The 25,529-nt window shown below is 42.7% G+C and overlaps 1 protein-coding gene across 7 annotated transcripts in view; it reads right to left on the reverse strand.

The window, feature by feature from the left end:
- Nucleotides 1-20,864, reverse strand: part of PHC1 (polyhomeotic homolog 1) — a 59,325-nt gene extending 38,461 nt beyond the window's left edge. For 3 of the 7 annotated variants that reach the window (XM_061583031.1, XM_061583009.1, XM_061582999.1), the window contains exon 1: nt 1,388-1,565. In XM_061583031.1, the coding sequence (XP_061439015.1) occupies nt 1,388-1,438 (51 nt within the window). In that variant the 5' untranslated portion in view covers nt 1,439-1,565. Of the gene's footprint in view, nt 1-1,387; nt 1,568-20,504 lie in introns of those variants that run through there. The other 4 variants (XM_061583050.1, XM_061583042.1, XM_061583024.1 and 1 more) reach the window with 3 other exon arrangements.
- Between the last annotated feature and the right edge of the window lie 4,665 nt (nt 20,865-25,529).

Here is a 25,529-nt window from a genome sequence, read left to right on the forward strand (position 1 = left end):
AATCTTCCAAGCTCTGTTCATGGTAAGCGTTCATCACAGGTTTTCATCAATAAAAGCAAATATTTTAAGGGTTTTGTCCCACAACAGATAAGGCTTCTACATAAAACAAATGTGAATTTCATAAGAACCACCTTCTGGCCCTGGAGCTAAGTACCAAAGAGATTTTCTCCAGCACCAAGCTAGGTACATAATTCTAATGCGCTACACTAAGGAAACAGCATGGGGAAAAACTAACAATTTATAAGTGGTGCAGCAATGTGAGTGTATATGCTATGGGTGTGCACTAGCCACAAGATTTGACTGATATTTGCAGCTTTGAGAAGCAGTCTGGTCTTTTTGGAGGTGCTCTGTGTCTTTCCAATTTAATTCAAGACTGAATCAGATGTGTTAAAAACACAATTCTGTTTCCCTCCTATTCACTATAATGCGAAATCTAAAAGCAGCCGTAACTCTTTCCCTTTTCACAGTAGCAATTGAAATTTGCAGGCATAGCAGCCCCTTCAGAGTGGACTAAGCTTGTCAGATTGTAAGCAGATACATTTAGGGATTTTGATGCAGGGCATTTTGACGCTTCTAACTTTTCCCTTATCTGAATTAGATTGCCATCTGCAGGCCTGCTCTGAGAGGGTGAAGCCTGCAACATTTCAGAATGATAGTGGCAACGGTTGTCCCACAAGAGCAGACTACTGTTTTGGGCGAATAAAACAGAAGTTGTGGGGGATGGGGTGGAGGTGGTGGAGAAGGAAGAAAGAGTGTGGATCCCCAGAAAGACTGTGGTGGTGGGAAATGTCACCCCCCCAGCAAGGACCCTGTTACCCAAGAGTCACTGGTACAGGATGGGCATTTGCCCTCCGCTCAGACTTTTGAAGATACAGCTTCTTTTTCCAGGGAGAAAGATCTCTCAATTGATTGCATCATTTCATGTGTTATCCACATTAAAAGCAAACAGTTTTTAACACTTCCCTCAAACACTGATTACAGTCCCTAGGAAATTCACTGTAATTAGAAGCTAGACCTTTTACTTTTAACCCTTGGCCTGATGGAAGAGTTTGCTTATAATGTTTCTTTGGTTCCGATGTGGCTGAATTGTTGCAGCATATGTATGTGTTACTGTTAATTCAGATATAAAAGCTAGACCAGCCCAAGAGCAAGATCCCCCCCAGCTGTCCACTCTCCTCTCAACTATTTCACCAGTCAGTTTGTGGAGGGACAGCCAAGGCCACAGAGCAACTGAGAAGCTTAGGGCATCCCTGATCTGACTCGAGATGCCTTGTTAACAAAACTATCTGTCTTGAGAGTGTAAGAATCTACCCCAAATCACCCCAAATTCACCACATAATTCGGAGTACCCAAAGAACCAATGTACACCCCTAGCATATGCACATACCCTTCTCATACCATGGTTCCTAGTAGTCAGCCTCTGGTGCCTTACACCCATGCTCCATTTCTGGATATCCTGGGCAAGATCCTGGAACGTGTGGTTGCTGACCAGCTCCAGGCGCTATTGGATGAAACCGATTATCTAGATCCATTTCAATCGGGGTTCAGGCCTGGTTTTGGCACTGAGACTGCCTTAGTCGCCCTGTTTGATGACCTATGTAGGGAGAGAGACAGAGGGAGTGTAACTCTGTTGATTCTCCTTGACCTCTCAGCGGCTTTTGATACCATCGACCATGGTATCCTTCTGGAGAGGCTTGCGGAGTTGGGAGTTGGAGGCACTGCTTGGCAGTGGTTCTGCTCCTACTTAGCGGGTCGTCTCCAGAAGATAGTGCTTGGGGAACATTGCTCGACACCGTGGGTTCTCCAATGTGGGGTCCCGCAGGGTTCGGTTCTGTCTCCCATGCTTTTTAACATTTATATGAAGCCGCTGGGGGCGGTCATCAGGAGTTTTGGAGTGCGTTGTCATCAGTATGCTGATAACACGCAGCTCTACTTCTCCTTTACATCTTCTTCAGGTGAGGCAGTCGACGTGCTGAACCGTTGCCTGGCTGCGACAATGGACTGGATGAGAACTAACAAACTGAGACTCAATCCTGACAAGACTGAGATGCTGTTGGTGGATGGTTTCTCTGATTGGATGGTGGATATATACCCTGTCCTGGATGGGGTTACATTCCCCCTAAAGGAACAGGTGTGTAGTCTGGGAGTCATCTTAGACGCTTCCCTCACACTTGAGGCTCATGTAGCCTCGGTGGCCCGGAATGCGTTCTACCAACTTCGGTTGGTAGCCCAGCTACGTCCCTATCTGAGTAAGGAGGACCTCACATCAGTGGTACATGCTATGGTAACCTCGCGTCTGGACTACTGCAATGCGCTTTACGTAGGGCTACCTTTGAAGACGATTCGGAAGCTACAGCTAGTGCAAAATGCGGCGGCCAGACTGCTAACAAGAACTAAGCGGTCTGAGCATATAACACCTGTGCTAGCCCGTTTGCACTGGCTTCCAATATGCTTCCGGGCCAGATTCAAAGTGTTGGTACTTACCTATAAAGCCTTATACGGCGCGGGACCACGATATCTGTCGGAACGCCTCTCACGATATGAACCGGCCCGTACACTACGGTCTACTACGAAGGCCCTCCTGCGGGTTCCGACTCATAGGGAAGCCCGGAGAGTGGTGACAAGATCTAGGGCCTTCTCAGTGGTGGCCCCCGAACTATGGAATGGTCTTCACGAGGAGGTGCGCCTGGCGCCGACTCTATCATCTTTTCGGCGCCAGGTTAAAACCTTTCTCCTCTCTGAGGCATTTTAATTCCTGTTAATTCTAAATTATTATATTTTGATTTTAGACTGTACAGTTTTTTGTACAGTTTTGTATTGTGATATACTGTATTGTGTTATTTTTATTGTATTTTTAATGTTCACCGCCCAGAGAGCTGTTGCTAGTCGGGCGGTATATAAGCTTAAATAAATAAATAAATATGCTCACCCCTGCAATTTCCCCCAAACATGGGAAACTCAACTGCATAGTTTGTAGCAGATTTGAGTTCTGTGGTGTGAGAGCAGTACTAAGCTGCAGTACTAGCTTGCCTGAGCATCCAGCCAGGTGACTCCAATGGCAATCTTTGTTCACCAGGTCCTATAAAAACCTTCACCAGGCCTCCCCATTTGGCACTTAAGACTGCTTTCCCCAAACCATGTCCACCTACCCCACACATGACATGCACAGATCCTTGCAGAAAGCAGGACTGAGGGGCAGAGAGTTCAAGCCTCCTTGGTCCAGCCGTGGGGAACTCGCTCAGTCACCCAAACCAAGCAGAAAGCAGGACGGAACTCTCCACTCATCAGCTGACAGGTGGATAATCCTGCCCATCTGTCAAAATTGGCCTACAGGGGTGGGATGAGTTGAAGTTCTGGTCTGCTGACGCAAAAAGGTTCTCCACCCGTGTTAACAGTTTTTAGTGCCTTCAATATACAGTATTTTCCTTGAAATCCAGCTATGAAAGGAAAGTGAATGCTCTTGGGTTATCCTGTCTTAAAATATTTACAAGTATTGAAATAAACACATTTTTCCATGTAAAGCTTTGAATTGTTTGGACATAGCATTAAAACTACACTAAGAATGAAATCTTATGGTCCCTGGGACAGTGTCCTAGAGCTGTATAATAAATTCGATCCACAGTTCCAACAGAGTTCTGATGTGGGAGAGACGAGAAGCTCCCTCTCTGACATTACCAGCTCCTCAAGACATCCTGCTCCAACCAACATCAAATCTCCAAGTGGTTTGCGTTGGGGATATTCTAAGAAGCTGCTTGTACCTAAAGGATACAAAGTCATCCCAGTCCCCTGATATCCCCAAAGAAGTTTAGAGATATTTCTCAGTTTGCTAAATCCTTTCCTTTCCTTTGTTTTCATTATGAGGGAAAAGGCAAAAAAAATATATTAAAAGACACAGCCTGGAAAAGGGCCGAGGAATCCATAGCGTTCCCCAACCTTCACTTCCACCCTGCCAGCTTGTGCCTGGAAGGACACCTTAGGATTGCAGCCTTGGTATACTTTATTAACTTTTCCTAATCAAATATTTTATTCATTCAAAATTTTCTGGAAAACCCCCAAGAGTGGTATGAGCACTGACAAAAACACTGCCTTGCTTAAATTCCTCCCCCCTTTAATCTTGATCCCTGCCTAGTGGTGCCTGTGCATCACCTGCTTCTGGCCATCCTAATCCTTGATTGTGGAGTTTTAAGGCAGCAGACTCTGCCTGCCTTGAACAGTGTTGTTGCTCAGACTTGACAGTTACACAAGCTTGAGAGGGGGTGAGGAGTTCATGGCCAGTAGATCAGGAAGGGCTTTCTGGCAACAGGGGACAATGCAACAACAGCAGCCAGACAGGTTTCCTAGTGGCAGAAGGGCTTACAGGAACACCATTTGGTATGTGGAAGGTTACAGGTATTTGATATCTACATCAAACTACTAGGAGAGGTCATCCACAGATTTGAACTAAGATGTCACCAATATGCAGATACCCACCTTTCTCTCTCTTTTCCACCACACATGAGGTAGGGGATGTCCTGAATCAGGACTTGGGCATGACAATGAACTGGATGGTAGTGACCTGACAGAGACTTAACCCACAGGGACTACTGGTGGGTGGTTCATCCACCCAAGTGAATGGTAGCTTCTCTGGAAAGGGATGTACTATCTTTAAAGGTCAGGTTCACAGTCTGTGCTTTCAGACCCAACATTGTCATTAGAAGCTCAAGCAGCTTCTGTTGCTCAAAGCACCTTTAATCACCTTCACCTGGTATGCCAGCTGCAACTATATCTGGGTGAAAATAACTGCCACAAGTTACCCACACACTGATAGCCTCTCACTAAAGGCTACTGCAATATATTGTACATGGGGCTGCCTTTAAAAACAGTACAGAAACTGCAGATGGTTCAAAATAGGACTGCAAGACTATTAAGAGGGACCGGGCATTTTGAACATATCACACCAATGCAGCTAGTAAAGTACTGGTTCCTATTTGTTTCCAGGCCCATTAAAATGGTTTGGGACCAGGTAACTAATGATGTGGGTTTTCTGGAAATTTTTGAATGGAATATTTTACTATGCAAATTAGTGTGATTTGCTTTGGGGGGGGGAAGTAAATTTGTGTTAGAAAATTCTTTGATGCCCTAGGCGGGTCACATTCCCCCAACCCCAGCAGGCCACTTTGATAGGTGGGTGGGGGCCCATCCACCTGCCTATCACCTGACAATGAGTCACGCATTTTTCCTTTGTAGCACAGCAAGTAACATCACAAAAGAAAATCCAAGGCAAGTGGAGTTGAAGTTACTGCCCATCAGCTGACTTAACCCCTGCTTTATGTTAGGGTCAGCTGTGCTATGAGGCTCTCCATGGCGACCTCTGTAGTGCAGCCAAACCAGCAGGTTTGCTCTCTCTCTCAATCAGCTGATCTGCAATGACAGGAAGCCTTCCTTGCCAGTGCACATTTTAAGGCTCCTGATTGTGCTTTGACAGCCATATCTGTACCTAAACTCCAACTGTCACCATATATGTCAGATGTGGGGCAGGTGGGGATGTTTTAGGGGCAATAGGCTTGTGGGCCAAACTGGGACTCATGCCAGGCCTAAATAGGTCCTCAGGACAAAGGTTCCTGCCCCCTCACCCTAAAGTCTGGTCGAATTTTGCATGTTTATTTTACTTGTATTTAGTAAATAAAATTAAAAATGTACCTCAAAATATTTGAGAAGGGAAATTAAAGCACACTTAGCGTGGCTTAAATGTTATAAAATGCAGATTTTTTTACTGGAATACCTGTAAAAAAGTAAAGTCAATAGCACTGATACATTTTAGCAATCCAAAGAACTAGCCATGATATGCTGACTTACGTATTTGCTAGGGAAAACAAATAATAATAATAATTTTAATTTATAAGTCGCCTATCTGGCCAATGGCCACTCTAGGCGACGTACAACTCAATTAAAATACATCATAATAAATACAGTACAACAATAAAACAGTAAAACAGTGACAGTTCAGAGTAGCAGGCAATTAGTCAAAAAGATTAACCCTCCCCAGAAGTCCCGAAGGCCTGTCTGAAAAGCCAGGTCTTCAAGGCCTGGCGGAATACATTCAGGGAAGGGGCATGTCGAAGATCATATGGGAGGGAGTTCCAGAGAGTGGGGGCCGCCACTGAGAAGGCCCTCTCTCTAGTCCCCACCAGCCTAGCTGTTTTAGTTGGTGGGACTGAGAGAAGGCCCTGTGTGGCTGATCTTGTCAGGCGGCATAATTGGTGGCGTTGGAGGCGCTCCATCAGATAAACTGGGCCGAGACCGTGTAGGGCTTTAAAGGTTAATACCAACACCTTGAATTGGGCCCGGAAAACAACTGGGAGCCAATGCAGATCGAGCAGCACTGGAGTGATGTGCTCCCGGCGACGACAGTTTGTAAGTAGTCGAGCCGCCGCATTTTGTATAAGTTGTAGTTTCCGGACCGTTTTCAAGGGTAGCCCCACGTAGAGCGCATTACAGTAGTCCAAACGAGAGGTGACCAGGGCATGTACCACCAATGGGAGCTGATGAACAGGGAGGTAGGGTTGCAGTCTACGTATGAGGTGTAATTGATACCAAGCTGCCTGGCTCACTGCCGAAATCTGAGCCTCCATGGACAGCTTGGAATCAAGGACAACCCCTAGGCTGCAGACTAGGTCCTTTAGGGGCAGTTTCACCCCATCGAACATCAAGTCAATATCTCCCAACCTTCCCTTGTCCCCCACGAGTAGCACCTCGGTCTTATCAGGATTCAGCTTCAACCTGTTCCTTCCCATCCATCCACTCACGGATTCCAGGCACTTGGACATGGTCTCCACAGCCAACTCTGGTGAGGATTTAAACAAGAGATAGAGCTGAGTGTCATCTGCATACTGGTGACACTGCAGCCCAAATCTCCTAATGATAGTCCCCAGCGGCTTCATATAGATATTAAATAGCATGGGAGAGAGGATAGAGCCCTGTGGCACACCACAATTGAGAGGCCAAGGGTCTGAAACAAATTACAACTTTTAAATTTATTACAACTTTGAAACTTTGCCAAGCTTGTCCAATATTGTATCTGCAACTAGTATCTATTGATTGTTACTAATGAACTTATGAAACAGATTTTTTCCCATGGAAAAATAAAGCACTTGAAGTTTTCAGGAAAAAAATAGTCTCATATCACTGAAGTTACCTGAAAGTTAACCTCCTCACATATATCCCTACCTGGACCTTGATAATCTTTGGAGATCCTGCTTCAGGTGCCTCACCAAGTGTACGTACTGCCTTCAAGTCGATTCTGACTTATGGCGACCCTAAGAATAGGGTTTTCATGAGGCTGAGAGGCAGTGACTGGCCCAAGGTCACTCAGTGAGCTTCATGGCTATGTGGGGATTCGAACCCTGGTCTCCCAGGTCGTAGTCCAACACCTTAACCACTACACCACACTGGCTCTCACCCCACCAAGTAAAGCGTAGCAGATGGGCTGCCAAGGGCGCCTTTTCAGTGAGACCTTTTTATTAACAGTTTAATTTGTGTTTTAAATCCAGAAGACTGTAAACTGTTTATGGTGCCTGTTGCAAGGAAAATTGTTTTGCTGTTTTTTCTTCTTCATTGTTGATTGTACTATATTGTTTTCAAGCCACCCTGAAAATACTTATTGAAGAATGGGTATTTAACAACTCATATATAAATTCACTAATAGGCAAAAAACCTTGTGGTTTAAGAACATACCTATAGCCCACAGTATTTCTACCAAACTTTAAGAAGCAGGGAAATTGGGCAGCTATAGTGAATGCACCAGGGGAGCAGGAGACCTGAACTCCTCTCTGAGATATTGGACTGCCCTACAAATTGGTCAAAATGCAAACACAATTTGGGTTGGTCTTTCACAGTCCAATCCACTTCCTGTGGAGCTTGGAAGAATTTGGTAACATGTGCCTCTGAGCATATGGTGAGTGGTGGCAACACCAGCCATCTCCAAAGATAGAGAATTATATTTTTGTATGTTTGCTGGTGTTCTTACTTTGCTTCTTTGCTGTGTTTCTACAGAGTCTCCACACTAGAAAACTTTATTTCCCTCACGATTCATCCCAGAAATCTGTGCCAAATTTTTTTTTTATTAATTTCAAAGCCTTTTTATTGGTCAGTGTCATATGATGGTGAAGACAGCCTTTTGTGTTTTAAATTGGAGGTTATGTTCTATTTCTATTTTGGGTGCTTTAACAGTTGAGTCTGAAACTGCAGTTTGATGAAAAATCAGACTGATTCCAATATGTTGCTACTTCAGCAATGACTCTAGCTGTTGGAAAAAAGATGATGCATATTTTCAGCCTGCTATGTTTAAACCACTTCATTTCAGGCAAGGTGGGCACAGTCAATTAAAAACATAGAGCACACCTAGCATTTAGCTAGAATATATTTCACCTCCCACTGTTTTATCTTGTGCAAATTGAGACACTCCTGAGGTCCACTGGAGACTATTCTGCAGAAGTCAGTGCCATTATTCCCCAATTATGTTTGGAGTTTTTTTTACTATAAATTTTGCAAAGAGTTGCTGTACTTCACATATTCACAGATATAGAAACAAAAGAAAATGATTTTTACCTCAGTTATCCATGCTCTGGTAACCTCAAGATTGGACTACGGCAACGCACTATAAGTGGGGCTGCCCTTGAAGACGGTTCGGAAACTGCAGCTTGTGCAGAATGCAGTGGCCAGATTAATAACCGGGACCAAGCGGTCGGAACATGTGACACCAATTCTGGCCGGCTTGCACTGGCTGCCTATACGTTTCCGGGCCCAATTCAAGGTGCTGGTTTTGACCTATAAAGCCTTACACAGCACGGGCCCACAATACCTGGTGGATCGTCTCTCCCGATACGAACCCACCCGTGCACTACGCTCAACATCGAAGGCCCTCCTCCGGGTGCCTACTCAGAAAGATGCCCGGAAGGCGACTACAAGAAAGATGGCCTTCTCGGTAGTGGCCCCCGAACTGTGGAACACCCTTCCTGACGAGGTACGCCTGGCGCCTACTTTACTATCCTTTCGGCGCCAGGTGAAAACCTTCCTCTTTGCCCAGGCATTTTAATATTTTTAATATTTTTAATATTTTAGTATTGTAGTATCTGTATTATTGTTGTATATGTCAGTTACATGTTTCATCTGTTTGTTTAATTGTTGATTTGATGATTATGTGGTTTTAAAATTGAATTGTAAATTTATATTTTTATTGTTGTACACCGCCCAGAGAGCTTTGCTATGGGCGGTATAAAAATTGAATTAAATAAATAAATAATTTCCTATAGGAAACATCACTAAAATTGCAAAGGAAATCGGACATATTCAAAGTGACCAACTGAACTATATCAACTGTCTTAATAATGTTGCTTCCTCCCTGCTAAAACAAGATCAGCACAGGACATATCTTCTTTCTATTATTTGGGCTGATTGCAGGCGTTGCCACCACTCACCATATGTTCAGAGGCACATGTTACCAAATTCTTCCAAGCTCCACAGGAAGTGGATTGGACTGTGAAAGACCAACCCAAATGGTGTTTGCATTTTGACTAATTTGTAGGGCAGTCCAATATCTCAGAGAGGAGTTCAGGTCTCCTGCTCCCCTGGTGCATTCACTATAACTGCCCAATTTCCCTGCTTTTTAAAGTTTGGTAGAAATACTGTGGGCTATAGGTACATTCTTAAACCTCAAGGTTTTTTGCCTATTAGTGAATTTCCCTGCTTTTTAATCCGGGAGGTAAGAAATGGGATCCTGTGCAAGTTTGCTGAGAATGGATGGATCATTTGCATGCTTATTGAGTTCAATGGGATTTACTCCCCTGCAATCACGCTTAGGATAGGTGAAACTGACCACAGAGGATGGGAAGGGGAGGAGGAGGAGAGGAAATGCAAAGGGGAGGACTGGGAGGGGAGGAGGCAGGATGGAGAGGGGAGAAGGACAGGTTTGATCATTTGCATGTTCATTAAATTTAGTGCGATTTACTCCCGTGCAATCATACTTAGGATAGGTCAAACTGACCGGGGGAGGGAGGAACGGAGGGCTGGAGTGGGCAGGGGAGGAGGAAGGGAGAGGAGAGGGGAAAAGCAGGTCTGATAATTTGCATGCTTATTTTCAATGGGATTTACTCCTATGCAATCTTGGTTAGGATAGGAAACACTGACCATGGGGGAGTGGGAGTGGGAAGGAGCGTACTGGAGGGGGGCAAAGGAAGGTGGAGGGGAGAGCAGGTTTGATCATTTGCATGCTTATAGAGTTCAATGGTATTTACTTCCGTGCAATCATGTTTAAGATAGGTAAAACTGATCATGGGGAGGAGGAAGGGGAGGAGGGGGAAGGGGCAAGAGAGGGGATTGGAAGGGGATGGGGAGTGAGGGGCAAAGGAAGGGGGAGGGAAGGGGCAAGAGCAGGGGATAGGAGGAAAGAGAAGGGAGGGTGGGTTTGATCATTTGCATATTTTTTGAGTTCAGTGGGATTTATTTCTATGCAATCATGTTTGAAAATGAAAATGGACTGCCTTCAAGTCAATCCCCACCTATTGCGACCCTTTGAATAGGGTTTTCATGGTAAACGGTATTCAGAGGTGATTTCATCATTGCCTTCCTCTGAGGCTAAGAGGCAGTGACTGGCCCAAGGTCACCCAGTCAGCTTCATGGCTGTGTGGGGATTCAAACCCTGGTCTTCCAGGTCGTAGTCCAACACTGACCCAGGGAAGGGGCAGGGAGTGGGAGGGAGAGGAGATTGGGTGGGTGGGCACTGGGCAGAAGGGAAACCCCTTTCCTTTCCAAAACAAAAACATTATAAACAGAATCATTCTTTTTCAGACTTTCCCGCACCTTTCTATTCTACAGCAGACACATGTAGCCTCCCACCCAAATTTAAACCAAAGCTTTCCCTGGCCACATCTACACCAGGCCTTTATTTCACTTTCGACAGTCATGGCTTCTCCCAAAGAATCCTGGGAAGTGTAGTTAGTGAAGGGTGCTGAGAGTTGCTAGGAGACGCCCTGTTCCCCTCACAGACCTTCAATCAGAGTGGCTGACTGTTAAACCATTCTCTCAGGGCAACAGGAGTCTCCTCTCAGCACCCTTCACAAACTACACTTCCCAGGATTCTTTGAGGGAAGCCATGACTGTCTCAAGTGAAATCAAAGTCTGATGTGGGTGTGGCCCTCTGATTAGGCAAGCCCAGCAGCTGTGAGGCTTTTAGAACTCTGACAGTTGGTTCTTACTGAGCATGCTCCGCACTATCATTGGGTCCCAGCCAAAATTTATTAAATTAATTAAAAATCAGCCAGGCATTTTTTAAACGTTTAAACTGCAGGAGATGAAGGTCAGAGTATGGGGCAACGTCAGTATTAGGATTACAGGTACTCTGTGAACATGGCTGATTTTTAATGAATTTCAACAGATTATGAGAACAGAGAAAAAAGTCCGAAAGGGCTCTGAGGTTTTTCTTTCTCTTTTTACACTTTGAACTGTCTATTCTCTCTGACTGTTTTGTGTATCGCCATGGAAATTGACAGGGTTGTTAAGCAAGCGTTTCTGAGTTCAGGACTATAAGTTATGTAAGGTTTTGTTTTGAAATGAGCTTATGGGAAGCATCAGAATGGCATGGGGGGTATTTTCAATTTAACATTGCGGAACATGAAAAATCCCCACTGGCTATAGTATACAGCCACTCTTGTGGCTGTATAATATGTGGCTGCGTAATTCCAGACTACCTTCTTCATTGGGGTGATAACTAATTAGCCACTCAAAGATTCCATATAGTCAAGATTGCCCTTGCATTAAGTGGCAGCCGTCCATTTTTATTGCTTCATTGACTCATCTAATAGCAGTGGTGGCAGGAATGGATGCCCTTACTTCTCAGCCCTGCAGGACCTAAGGTTACACAGGTGCACACAAACCCTGCATTTAGGATGAAATATCTCAAGTTTCAAAACTATCTCCAGAAAGATTCTGCCTTTTCTGTTCTTAAATATCTCACATTACATTTCAAAATAAGGATGCAGGGTTCCAAAAGGAAGCACACACACAATGGCATAGGTCTGCAGACACATGACCAACATCATGTGACACCACTGTTAAAACATCTGCACTGCCTGCCCATCTACTACAGAGGCAAATGCAAGGTCTTTGTATTAATTTACAAACCCGGGGACAACTTAGGTCCAGGATATTTTATAGACCCCCTGAACCCTTGTATCCCAGCTCAATCACTGAGATCATCTGCAGGAGCGGCTCTGGTCATCCCCCAAGTTGGCGAGGCTCATATAATATCGACATGAAATAAAGCCTTCAGTGTCATCAGCCCAGTTCTCTGGAATGCTCTGCCAATAGAGATTCAGCAGGTACCTTCTGTTTTAACCTTTAAAAGCTCGCTGAAAACCTTTCTGTTCCACCAGGCTTTTGCAGGCAATCAAGAAGACGTCTTTTTTACAGTAGTTGACCTTTGTTTTTACTGTATTTTTAATGGTTTTTACTATGTAAATGTACTGCCTTCAAGTCAATTCTGACTTATGGCAACCGTATGGATAGGGTTTTCAAGAGGCTGAGAGGCAGTGACTGGCCCAAGGTCACCCAGTGAGCTTCATGGCTATGTGGGGATTCCAACCCTGGTCTCCCAGGTCAAAGTCCAACACCTTAACCACTACACTACACTGGCTCTCTATTGAGGTTTTATTCATTGTAAACCGTTTTGATGTTTTTTAAATGAAATAGCACTATACAAACATGTTTGTAACATAAATAATAATCAGCGAAGAAAAGTGTCACTGCATTGGTTTGCCCTCTTTATCAATTGTCAGAATGCCAAGCCAGAAAACATTCCAACCAGGCCTCACTGTGATTTACTAAAAAGGCAAAGATTCACAGCTCATTACACTACCAAATCTGAAGCACAGTGTCAGTGTTCTGACATTTCTGTCTGGATCAACTGGGGTGATGGTTTACATCTCTAAACGATACAAACTTTCATGTAAGGTAGCCAGGAAGCAGAGAGCCAACAGTAACAGGTCATGAGTATGATTGTTTTCTATGGCAGATCATGCAAGAAACTGCCAGGATCAGAATACAGTCTAGCAAATTATACAATAAAAATCAGGTTGTACAGATATTAGTCATTGTCTTAATTGTACATATTTTTAAAAGAGCTAAACACAGTTCAAAAGAGAGCTTAAACTAGAAAAACATGAAAAAACAGGGGAGATGCAGATATTTAAGACACATAATACACCAGGGCTAGGAAGATATTTCATACTCTTAAGCATCAAGATCAAGTGTTTAGACAGCTAGGAGCTTTCCAGTCTGGTACTGTATTAAAAATATTAACATGGAGATTTAATACACAGCATCACAATGAGAACTGTATCACAAGTAAGAGTAATTATTTTTGTGTTGAAGCATGGAATACTTAAAGAAAAGCCACATACTCCAACTGAATTCAAATTTTACCCTCCAAATATTGCATATATTATATAACTGATCTACATATTCTCAAATCCTACCTGCACACTTATTTGACGATATAAAATTACATATTTTGTAACTTGTTTACAGTTAGGAGCCCTGTAAGCAAGGTATGAGTGACTGGAACGGAACTCTCATGAAATTCTCATTAGTTTACCAAATCATTACTCTTATTAATGAGACTATCTGTACAGTTCTGATGGAACAGCTCTGTACCCATGGCTTTTTTTAGCTCAACACTGCACATCCTGTCTAAATTTAGAAGATGTACCCAACCATGGAGCATTATAAAGCTTTTATCTATCTATACAGCACTTGCCCTTTTGAGATTATCAAATTTTAGATGTAACTTATTTCTTACAGACATTCCCAACATTCTGTTGCAGGGATATTGCAATTTTCTAGCATTAGTTATGCTCCATTTTATTTCTGAGAAAATGCAATTATTTTCTAAGACAGTATATGCATCATCAAATGCTTTAGCTTTTTGAAAATTGTGCACTCTCCCTCTCCCCCAAAAATCTGCCATAGTCTTCAAATTGTTTAAAGCAACAAAGAGCAGATACGAAACTATATTTCTGGTTGCTTTGAACTCCATGGTGGAAAAAAGGTGAGATATAAATGTACTAAATATCGTTACAGGACTGCATTGGCTGCACAGAATAGACAAAATAGAGTAAGATAACATTAAATAATTTTTTAATTTTTTTTAATAGAAAATTTAATTTATTTTTAAGACTATAGTAATTATTAATATGTTAGTTTAAAAGTAAATCTTAATTTAATGCAAACAGGTATGTTAAAATCTACAGCTCTAAAACTGAATCATGACTATATCAGGCACATTGAGTTGCTTTTACTGTTGTAAAAGAAAAATTGGGAAGGGAATATCTTACTTTTAAGGTTAAGCATTATGTGTGACACACTATAAGCTTGTTCAGACGATCATATTCTGTATCAGCTTATTAAGTCGATATGCATAAGCTTTTGGTCACACACAACGCTCCTTCATAGGTGCTATGGTTAAACCAGGAAGCTTCTAATTAACCATACTTCCTGCTTCATCTAGACTGGGGACCTATGTTTATAAGCTTTAGAACAAGCCAAGATACTAAACTATGGTTTGAAGCCAAGTATGGTAAATTAGAAGTTTCCTTATTTAACTGAAGCTTGTGGGAAAGAGAACACCACAGAGGTTGCCTGTTTAGGCAAAAGGCTCAAGCATATTTCAGTTTAATAAACCAAGATATGATTGTCTGAATGTGGCCAATAAATCATGAATTGTATTTATTTATAGGTCTTCTGCAGGACCCAGTACTTCATCAGGATCCTCTACTGAACCATCTGGGTGATCTTGTACTCTCGTTTCATATCCTCTGAACTCTGCCACGTGTTCAGTTCTCAGATTATGATTCTACTAACCTAAAGGCAGATATTTACTTTCCATCTAGTGGAAAAACAGTATTTTGCCCTTTAACTACAATCCCTTGCTTCTAGGAAGCTCTGTACATTAACAGGCTGATCCTGCATGTGTACATAGAAGTTTTTCCATTTGGTTAGTGGGGCTTACTTTCAAATAATATACCAAAGACTGCAGGCTTGGCCTACAAATAAGGAATCTTGTTAAGAAACCTTATACGTATAGAAAGAACGAAATATTACACTTAGATCTAGTTTTGCGGGGGAGGGCATGTGAGCTACATGAACAAAGGTTTCGGCTTGTGCTCATAGGTTATATAAAAAGGTTAAATTTATTTGCAAGTCAACAGGTTGAGATTTTCTAGCAATTAATTGGTATACACACTGGTGCAGAGAACAGATTAATTTCAGATGGAAAACTGCCTTTTTCTTTAAAAAACTGGTAAATTAAATCATTCTTCCCTGCTTCAAGATGCTGCTGAATGGAGGTAAAAGGCCAGCCAAATGGATCTTATTCTAAGATAAAAAAAATGTAGAAGTGGACATAAGATTGGGACTAGTCTCTGTGTTCTAATGTGACATACAAGTCAACAAGAAAAAGGGGGCGTGAGAAATCCTACAATTATGAACAAACATGCTTAGGATTTGATTTTGCAGCACATTGGCTCTGTTGAAAATGACTTAATTAGAAATTACAAGCAGAACAAGCCTTGTACTCATTGAAAGAAATTGGTTGTCAGAGTGAAACATTCAGAATTTACAAGCACATATTTAAAGACCAACATCCTAGCTGCACCCAAGTTGCACAGAAAGCGGACTGGGGCTGAAAAGTCCAAGAGTAACTGCAAGTGCAAAGAGACCAAGCTGTAAGCAAGGTTTTTGATGCATGAGTAAACTTACTGAATTACAAGCACTTTTTTACTAGGTGAAAAAATGTGACTTCATTGCAGCTATGTATCTCAGTTGGCACGTAAAGATATTGAAAGTTCTTCACAGACATTATATTGATAATCTTTACATTAACCCTGTAAGGTAGTTAATGATCCTTGTGTTATTATAGAACCATAGAAGGTCATCTAGTCCCCATGCTCAATGCAGGTTCTGCTGCAACTACAGCATCCCTGGCTAATAATAGCCATCCAGTCTCTCGCTGAAGGTATATAAGCAAAGAGAGCCCACCACCTCCCAAGGGAATGTGTTTCACTATCAAATAACTTACTGTTCAGATGTTTCTCCTATGGTTTACCCTAGATCAGCTTCCTCATAATTTGGCCTATGATTCAAGAATAGAACAAGGAAGCTCATTATTGTCATAACCATATTGCTCCAAAACTCGGGAAGCCAAAAGGGATATAGCATAACTTATGACAATCATACTACATAGTGAGTTCACTATTATTGCAAACTGAAATCAGGTGAATCCACAATAGATCTTAAAACAGGTACAGCACGGACCACTTAAAGAAGTGAGCCAAGGCAGAGATTACAACTAAAGTCATATTCACTAATAGGCAAAAAACCTTGCAGTTTAAGAATGTACCGATAGTCCACTGATATTTCTATCAAACTTTAAAAAGCAGGGAGACTGGACAGCTCTAGTGTCCTCCTCTCTGAGATATTGGACTGCCCTACAAATTTGTCAAAATGCAAACACAATTTGGGTTCTCTGGCCACTGGAGCTCTCTCAGGGGAATAAGAGTCTCCTCTCAGCACGCTTCACAAACTACATGTCCCAGGATTCTCTGGGGGAAGCCGTGACTGTCTCAAGTGAAATCAAAGTCTGGTATGGATGTGGCCCCGATTAGGCAAGCCCTGCAGCTGGGAGTCTGGCTTTTACAACACTGACAGTTTGTTCTGAGTATGCCCAACATTATCATTTAGTTCAAGCCAAAATTTCCTAAATTAATTAAAAATCAGCCAGGCATTTTTAAATTTTTTAAACTGCAGAAGATGAAGGTCAGAGTATGGGGCAAGGTCAGTAACAGGATCACAGGTACTCTGTGAACATGGCTAATTTTTAATTAATTTCAACAGATTATGAGACTCTGATAGAAAAAAGTCCAAAAGGGGTCTGGGTTTTTTCCTCTCTTTTTACATCTTGAACTCTCAATTCTCTCCGACTGTTTTGTGTATCACCATGAAAATTTAGAGGGTTGTTAAGCAAGTGTTTCTGAGTTTAGGACTATAAGTTTTGTAAGGTTTTGTTTTGAAATGAGCCTGTGGGAAGGGTCAGAATGGCATGGGGAGTATTTTCAATTTAACACTGCGGAATGCAAATAAATCCATGCTGACTATAGTATACAGCCACTCTTGTGGCTGAATAAAATATAAACAGTACAGTCAGAGAATTAAGCACATGGAAAACATTTATAAAGTTTACAGAAAGGGAAGATTTTCTGGTATATAAATATTGCCCACATACATACCACACACATCAGGTATACAGAATGGTACTTCCCATACCCAGTCTACTGATTTCTGCTGCTGCCACCTACTGAATTGCCATTTGACTCGTGGGATGAAGGATGCACAAGGGAAGCTCCACTCGGCCAATAAAACACGTGCAGCATAACTTGCCCAAAGTCCATTGATTGCAACGTCTTACACAATAAATGCTTACCAAAGCAGCAAGAAGTAGAACCATACAACATACCTTAGTTTTCGACATTAAACTACCAAAAGCAGAAATGGAAGTTAAAGTTTGGGAGGACACAGACATACTTATATGTTTAACCTTCGTACCTCAATGCAAAACTGGTAAATTGCTATAATTCCACCACTTTTCAAATGATTTTTCTGAAATTTGGCCAAATTATTATAACAAGGCAGATCATCAAAGCCAATTTTTATACTGTTAAAATCAACATAATTTATCTTATGTAGAATAGAATGTTTAATCTTTATACTGGCAAAATGCTGAAAATCTAAGACACTAGCCTCTCCTGTGGTTTGAATCAGTCGACTAAAAGGCAATTAAAGATGTTAATCTTTACTCATCTTATTTTTATTTTTGAAAAGGTATTTACTAAGCCTGGGTTGTTGTTTTTTTACAACTTAGGATAGGGTGAATTTTTATATAGTCAAAGGAAATATAAAAGAGTACGTTGGATAGTAAATCTTGCTTGGAGGACACAAAAGATCTATACATTAAATTCTACCTTTATACCATCTAAAATTAGCATTTTTTTAAATTTAAAAACAAATTTAAAAGGATACGCATGTTTTAAAAACAAATTTAAGGATATGCATCAAAAGGGGCACACTACTAAGATGGCCATTGCTGATACTCTCACGTCACTCCTATCTAACACAGGAAGTACTTGTGCCTTCTCACTAGTGAGAAACAAGAATGGATGTCTCTTCTAGAATTCTCCTAATTTCCATATATGAAGACTACTCTCCCCAACCAGTTTCTGTCACCAGAGGTAACCTTTTTTTTGTTTTTACTTAGAAAGTTGCACTGTCATGTGCGAATAAACACAACCTCTGTTTTATCCTGGTTGTACACATTTTGACACAGAATGCTTCCCAACACTTATAATCACAGAATATCCACATTTTTCATTTAGCTTGCACATAATTATATATTGTGTACATACTTTTGTTTCATTTATGTAGAAAATTGCATTATGAAACAGCATTTATTCACAAATAATCATGAACATAAGCTCTTGACATGTTAGGTTTCTCACTGCGTTTACTTCTGTCCCTTCTATTCTCTACAGAAGGGACTGTTAGGTTGATTTATCTCCAGATGTCCTAAATAAAACACATTCCACTTGAATCTAGGTAAGATCTCAGAGTTAAATCATACGAGTCGATTGCTTCCGAGACTTCTTACAAACTTTGCAGCCAGCTCTCATGGTCCCCTCCTCAAAGGATTACAAACAACATGGGAAAGTGGGGGGGGGGAAGGCCATGAAGTAGCTATGAAGTAGCTGCCCCCTGGCCTGCAATTGAAACAAACAATGTAATTTATGTTGGGGTAACAAGTTGCTGCAGGGATAAGCTAGAAAACCCTAGTTCTAATTTTGCCTCCCCCAGCACATGCTAACTGGTCTTCACAAGGCACTATTCTCCCACATTCACACACACATACCATCTGTAGGGATTATAACACTAGTCTACCTTTCACAGCTGTTAAGATTACTGAAGGACTTGCAATATATGAAACACACAATACAAGAGCCACTTCACATCTTGAAGCCAATATGTTCATAGCACCCTCAGTTTTTAACTCCATAAGCATGAAAGGTTGAAAGTAGGTACATCTCCCACACACCCCTCCCCAATTGTCTACAGCTCCTAGTGAAAAACCACTCCGTGGTTTGGAGATTGTTTAGGGATACACATCAAATCTTTATACTTATAGTTACCATAGGAAACACTTGTGTAACACCACTGTAGACACTGCAAACATAGTTGGCATATAAATATGTATAGCAGGATTAGGGAACCTCAGGCATGGGGGCCATGTGCAGCCTCCCAAACCTCCCTGTGCCCTCAGGAGTCTTCCTAGGCCAGCCTTTCCCAACTAGTGGGCCATCAGGTGTCGTCAGACCACAACTCCCATCAGCCTCAGCCAGCATTGCCAATGGTCAGGAAAGATGGGAACTGTGGTCCAACAACATCTGGTGGCCCACTAGTTGGGAAAGGCTGCCCTAGGCCACGTGCCCTCACCAGGCCTGCAAACCCTCCTTGAGTATTTTTGTTGGGCTAAAATGAGTATTTGAACTCTGATAATGTCTCTTGCTTCCCTGGATGGAGGATAGAAAGGAGTGTGTGAAGAAGCAAACCTAGTGTACAAAGGTAAATAGTTACATTAATTGCTCCACCCATTTTTGTTTTTGCCCCCATTATCCACTACTGGTACTCTGGTCCTAGAAGACTGCCCAGAATGGAATGCAGTCCTCTAGACTAAAAATGTTCCTGATGCCTGGTGTACAGCAACGCATATGTAGAACATTTCTTGATCATTCAATTTGTTTTTCATACATAATCCCAGAAATTGTAAGGTAGGCCAATATTATTATGCTCATATTGCAAGGGGGGGGGGACATCGAGGAAACTCTAACTGTCAAGTACTCTCAAAGCCTCTGATGCATGATGGGAACCACAAGAAAATATCTCAAAGGGGAGGAAGCATGGTGGCCAAAAACAGCCAGGACACCATCCAGCCAAAGGAAAGCAGCAGAGAGAATTTCAAAGACAAAGTAGAACTCCAGAAGAATCAAGTTCTTGCCTATCAAGCCTCCTAACAGGTGTAGCTTGTAGGAAAATCCTGAATATGCTCTATGCCAAAAGCAGGACCGTGACAAACACGTGTTTACAAATATAGACAGTCATCAAAGGTGCCAGGATCAACTGCAGTTCCCTGCATATTTTATCCTTGGTACCAAACCCAGGCTTAAGTTGCGTAATATGAGAAGGAGCCCAGAAAAAAGGAGAGAGAAAAGTGGACCCTTCGGCGACTAAAAGGAGGCCCAAGAACAAACTAATGGGTAGAGACGGGGAAGGGGCGTGGGCGGATGGAGCTGGCCAGAACGACGACAGGCGGAGGGTTGCTGTTCGTCTTCTGGCGCTGAGCTGCTCCTGGGCTTGAGACACTTGCTTACCTTCAGTTCCGCCTAGGCCCAACTTGTATCCCGAGGGGGCCGCGCCTCATGGGGCACCGGCAGTTAGCCAGACGGGCCCCCCACGGGAGATGGAGGGGGCGGAGCCGGGGCCCAGCGGGCAGCGGAGAGAATAGAGGGTGAAGGAAAGGGCCCGGCAGTCGGGAAGCGCACCCCCGCAGCAGAGCTCCCTTCTTAAAGACCAGCGCCGCTTTCCACTCTCCAGATACGAAGCCGCCGCCGCCGCCGCCGAGGATTTAATCTCTCCTCTTGAGGGGCTCTCCCTCTTCCACATACGCCGTTCCTCTCTCTCCTCTTTCCACTTCCTGCCAGAGGGGGCGCCAAAGGGCCGCTTTTCCGGGCCACGTGATCACGCTTTCCCCTCCCTCTCTCTTTTGTAGGTTTATAGTTGCCATAGAGATGGAGAATTGGCCCGGAAGGGCCTAGCAAGTTCCGCCCCCGTCGTCTACTTTGGGGCTGACCCCCTTCTCTAATAGTTACTTACCCTTGGGTGGGTCGCCTAATTTTAGCTGCAACTCCAGCCACAGACAGGAATTCAGGAGATGCAACTGGAGTGGGAAAGATTTGTTTGATGAATATTTGCCTGATCCGCTTGAATGAATGACTCAAAAGCTCGTGAGCTCTACTAGAAAGAAAGGGGAACAGACCAGGGAAAACCGTAGGGTTTGCTAAAGATTTGGCCATGGCCATACGTGCCTTAAACAGGGTTTTGCATCATGCGACTTCTCTTTTTGTATAAACTCCCTGCTTAGGAGCTGCCCATAAGCATCGTGTTGGAGGATGCTGAAATTGGTTACTAGTTCCCCATTTCTTATTGGCTGGAAAGTTCAAAACTAAAAAAAAAGGAAAGTACATGTAATGTCAGCGGAGGTTGGTTCATTAGGGCTACCAGAGCTCAGCCCTACTAAATGAAATGCTCAGCAATTTTTTTAAAGTTTTCCCAAAGATCTCAAAGCCACACTCTTTTTAGTACCACAGGGCCTGCCATAATTATACAGCCACAAGAGTGGCTGTATACTATAGTCATACTATCATACTATATATCATACTATAGTCAGTGAGGATTTTTCACATTCCGCAATGTTAAATGGAAAATATCCCCCCATGCCATTCTGTGGCTTCCCATAAACTCATTTCAAAACAAAACCTTACAAAACTTATAGTTCTGAACTCAGAAACGCTTGCTTAACAACCCTGTCAGTTTTCATGGTGATACACAAAACAGAGAGAATCGAGAGTTCAAAGTCTAAAAAGAGAGAGAAAAACTCAGAGCCCTTTTGGACTTTTTTCTGCGAGTTCTCATAATCTGTTGAAATTCATTAAAAATTAGCCATGTTCACAGAGTACCTGTAATCCTAATACTGACTCTGACCTTCATCTACTGCAGTTTAAAAGTTAAAAAAATGCCTGGTTGATTTTTAATTAATTTAAGAAATTTTGGCTGGAAGCCAATGATAAGGGTGAGCATGATCAGTAAGGACCAACTGTCAGTGTTCTAAAAGCCTCACAGCTGCTGGACTTGGCTAATCAGAGGGCCACACCCACACCAGGCTTGATTTCACTTGAGACAGTCATGGCTTCCCTCAAAGAATCCTGGGAAGTGTAGTTTGTGAAGGGTGCTGAGAGGAGACTCCTATTCCCCTGAGAGAATGGTTAACAGTCAGCCACTCTGATTGAAGGTCTGTGAGGGGAACAGGGCGTCTCCTAGCAACTCTCAGCACCCTTCACTAACTACACTTCCCAGGATTCTTTGAGAGAAGCCATGATTGGCTTTGAGCCATGGCTTTGAGAGAAGCCATGATAAATTCTTTTAAATTGTTTTTAAAAGATGTGTTTTTAAATTTGTATATTTGTTTTTAATGTTTTTAGTTATTGTAAACCGCAAAGAGAGCTTCAGCTATGGGGCGGTATATAAATACACTAAATAAATAGATAAATAAATGATTGTCCAAAGTGTAATAGAGACCTGGTGTGGATGTGGCCAGGGACAGCTTTGTTTTAAATTTGTGTGGGAGGTAAGGTTGCCAGGTTCAGGGCCTGACACTGATCCTGTATCATTAGTAGAAGAGAAAGTCAGCCAAGTGCTGGTTCTTGCAACATTGTAATGGGAAAAACCACAAGGTAGAATTGTCCCTTCCCCCTGCCCAACTGTGAAAGATACAGAAGACGTCTTGGTTGGCAGGCCCAGCCTGGTCAGTTTTACCTATCCTAATCATGATTGCATAGGAGTAAATCCAATTCAACTCAATAATCATACAAATGATCAGACCTGTCTTTTCCCTCCTTCCCCTTTCCTCTCCCTTTCTCCTCCCCTCTTCCTTCTTCCGCCTTCCCTGCCCACTCCAGCCCTCCAGCCCTCCCCCCCAGTCAGTTTTACCTATCCTAGGCATGATTGCACGGGAGTAAATCCCACTGAACTCAATAAACATGCAAACGACCACATCTGTCCTTCTTCTCCCCTCCCCCTCCTGCCTGCTCCCATCCCAGTCCTCCCCTCTGCCTTTCCACCCCTCCCTCCTCTTCCTCCTCCCTTCCCCATCCCCTGTGGTCAGTTTCACCTATCCTAAGCATGATTGCCTGGTGTGTGTGTGTAAATCCCACTTAACTCAATAAGCATGCAAATGATCAATCCATTCTCAGCAAACTTGCACAGGATCCCATTTCTTACCTCCCGGATTAAAAAGCAGGGAAATTCACTAATAGGCAAAAAACCTTGAGGTTTAAGAATGTACCTATAGCCCACAGTATTTCTACCAAACTTTAAAAAGCAGGGAAATTGGGCAGCTATAGTGTCAAAATTTTATTTATTTATTTATTTAATTCAATTTTTATACCGCCCATAGCAAGGCTGTCTGGGCACATGTTACCAAATTCTTCCAAGGTACACAGGAAGTGGATTGGACTGTGAAAGACCAACCCAAATTGTGTTTGCATTTTGACAACTTTGTAGGGCAGTCCAATATCTCAGAGAGGGGTTCAGGTCTCCTGCTCCCCTGGTGCATTCACTATAGCTGCCCAATTTCCCTGCTTTTTAAAGTTTGATAGAAATATCTGTGGGCTATAGGTACATTCTTAAACCTCAAGGTTTTTTGCCTATTAGTGAATCCATTTCAATGTAGTGCGAGTCCTGGATACTTTCCTGTCAGTCTCTTGTTGTCTGGCCAGTCAGCTCTCTGCACCACTCAGTCAGTCTCAGTCCAAAAGGATTGCTATGGCCAGAAGGTCCTACCGATCTTTCTCCAGACAGAAAACACACACACATGTAATAGGATTTTTTATTTTATTTCACCAGTGCTACTTGTTTATTTCCCTTAGTTCTGCAGTTGTCAGTATCATGTTGTCAGTATCTAAGCTTAACCAGGCTATTTGAGTAGACCAGGGAGCTGTTCTGAGTATGCTCTGAGCTGTTTCCTTCGAGGTCTTGCCTCTAAACAGATCGAAGCAGTTTTTTTGTAGACAGACAGGAGCATGTATGTAGTATGGGAGCATGGATCACACCCTGCCTGCACGCACACACACCCCGCAGTCCTGTCCCAGGAGGCAGCCACCCATTGGATTTGCTAAAGACCTACATACAAAGTCCAATGTTTGTAGGTCTTAATATCCTGGTTGTGTTCCAGATTCTTTTTTTCTTTTTTTGTGTGATTGTATTTTTTTCATGATTCCAAACCCCCAAGGAACTCAAGATGGCATTCATGTGTTTCCTTTTCTCCATTTAACTTCACAACATCTCTATGATGTATGTTAGGCTGAGAGACAGTGGCTGGCCCAAAGTCAGGTATCAGCGCCCTCTTTTAATGTAGCAACTTGGCCATGCCCCCATGATCTCTTACTGGCCATGCCCCATGAGCTCTCAGCAGCCCCACCAAGTCTAGTAGGCACCAGCCACCACTGTGTGTCCTTGAACTCCAAAATGAAGTTTATATGTACCTGAACCCAAAATAAGCATTGGGAAAGCCCATATTGTGTATCTTTATGATCAAGGGACTTCCTGCTCTTATCCCAACAAGAGTTATTTAATCAAAATTATGCTTGCAAAACACTAATCAATGCACAATGATATAACAAAAATAAGAAACTGGGGGTGTCCATCCCAAGATATGCTTTGGGTCCCCACAAATCATACACCCATGTGTACAAGAGAGTGTTCTCTATAAGATTCTAATGCATCCCCGCAGGCCAGAGCTTCCTGTGGACACGTGGAACGAACCAGGGGATCTATGCATAACAAAAATATTGAAAACATGCAGAAAAAAATAAGGAATTGGTGGTGCCCTCTCAAATATGCTATGGGCCAGCACAAATCGTACATGCATGCATATGGGAGACTGTCCTCTTACCAGCTGGCATTGGCCCCTGCTCAGCCCAGCCCAGAGCTTTCTGCAGGCGCAGGGCATGGTCAGGTTTATCAATGCATACAAAAAATAGCCAAAATATGTAGAAAAAAATAAGTAACTTTGGGTGCCTACCCTGGGCTCCTTCTGAAAGGAAGGGCGGGATATCAATGTAATAATAGTGATGATGAAGATAATAATAATAATAAATGTGCTGGGCCAGCACAAATCATATATCCAAAGCAAGGCAGAGAATGTCTCCTACGAGATGGCATTGGATCTTGCCTGGTCTAGAGCTCAAGTGTATCTATGCACACCCATAATAGCCAACATTTGTAGGGGAAAAATAAGTAACTATTGGTGCCTTCCCCAGAATGTGCTTTTGATGAGTGCAAATCATAGTAAACAAGAAAGCGTACTCTACAGGATGGCATTGGATCTTACCAGGACGCATGGCGTGGTGAAGGACATCTATGCACACCAAGAATAGCCAAATATGTAGGAAAAAAACAGTAACTTTGGGGTTCTGAACCTAAAATAAGTTTGGGCTGCCACAACTCATACACCAACACATACAGGAAAATCTCATATATGAAATTATATCAGTGCTTTTGGAATAAATCATTTTTTGTCTGTAGACCCAGCCAAGTGTCCTTTTACCATGCCAGCAGAG

Source organism: Rhineura floridana, chromosome 1 (genome assembly GCF_030035675.1).
Source record: "Rhineura floridana isolate rRhiFlo1 chromosome 1, rRhiFlo1.hap2, whole genome shotgun sequence".
Lineage (NCBI taxonomy): Eukaryota > Metazoa > Chordata > Lepidosauria > Squamata > Rhineuridae > Rhineura > Rhineura floridana.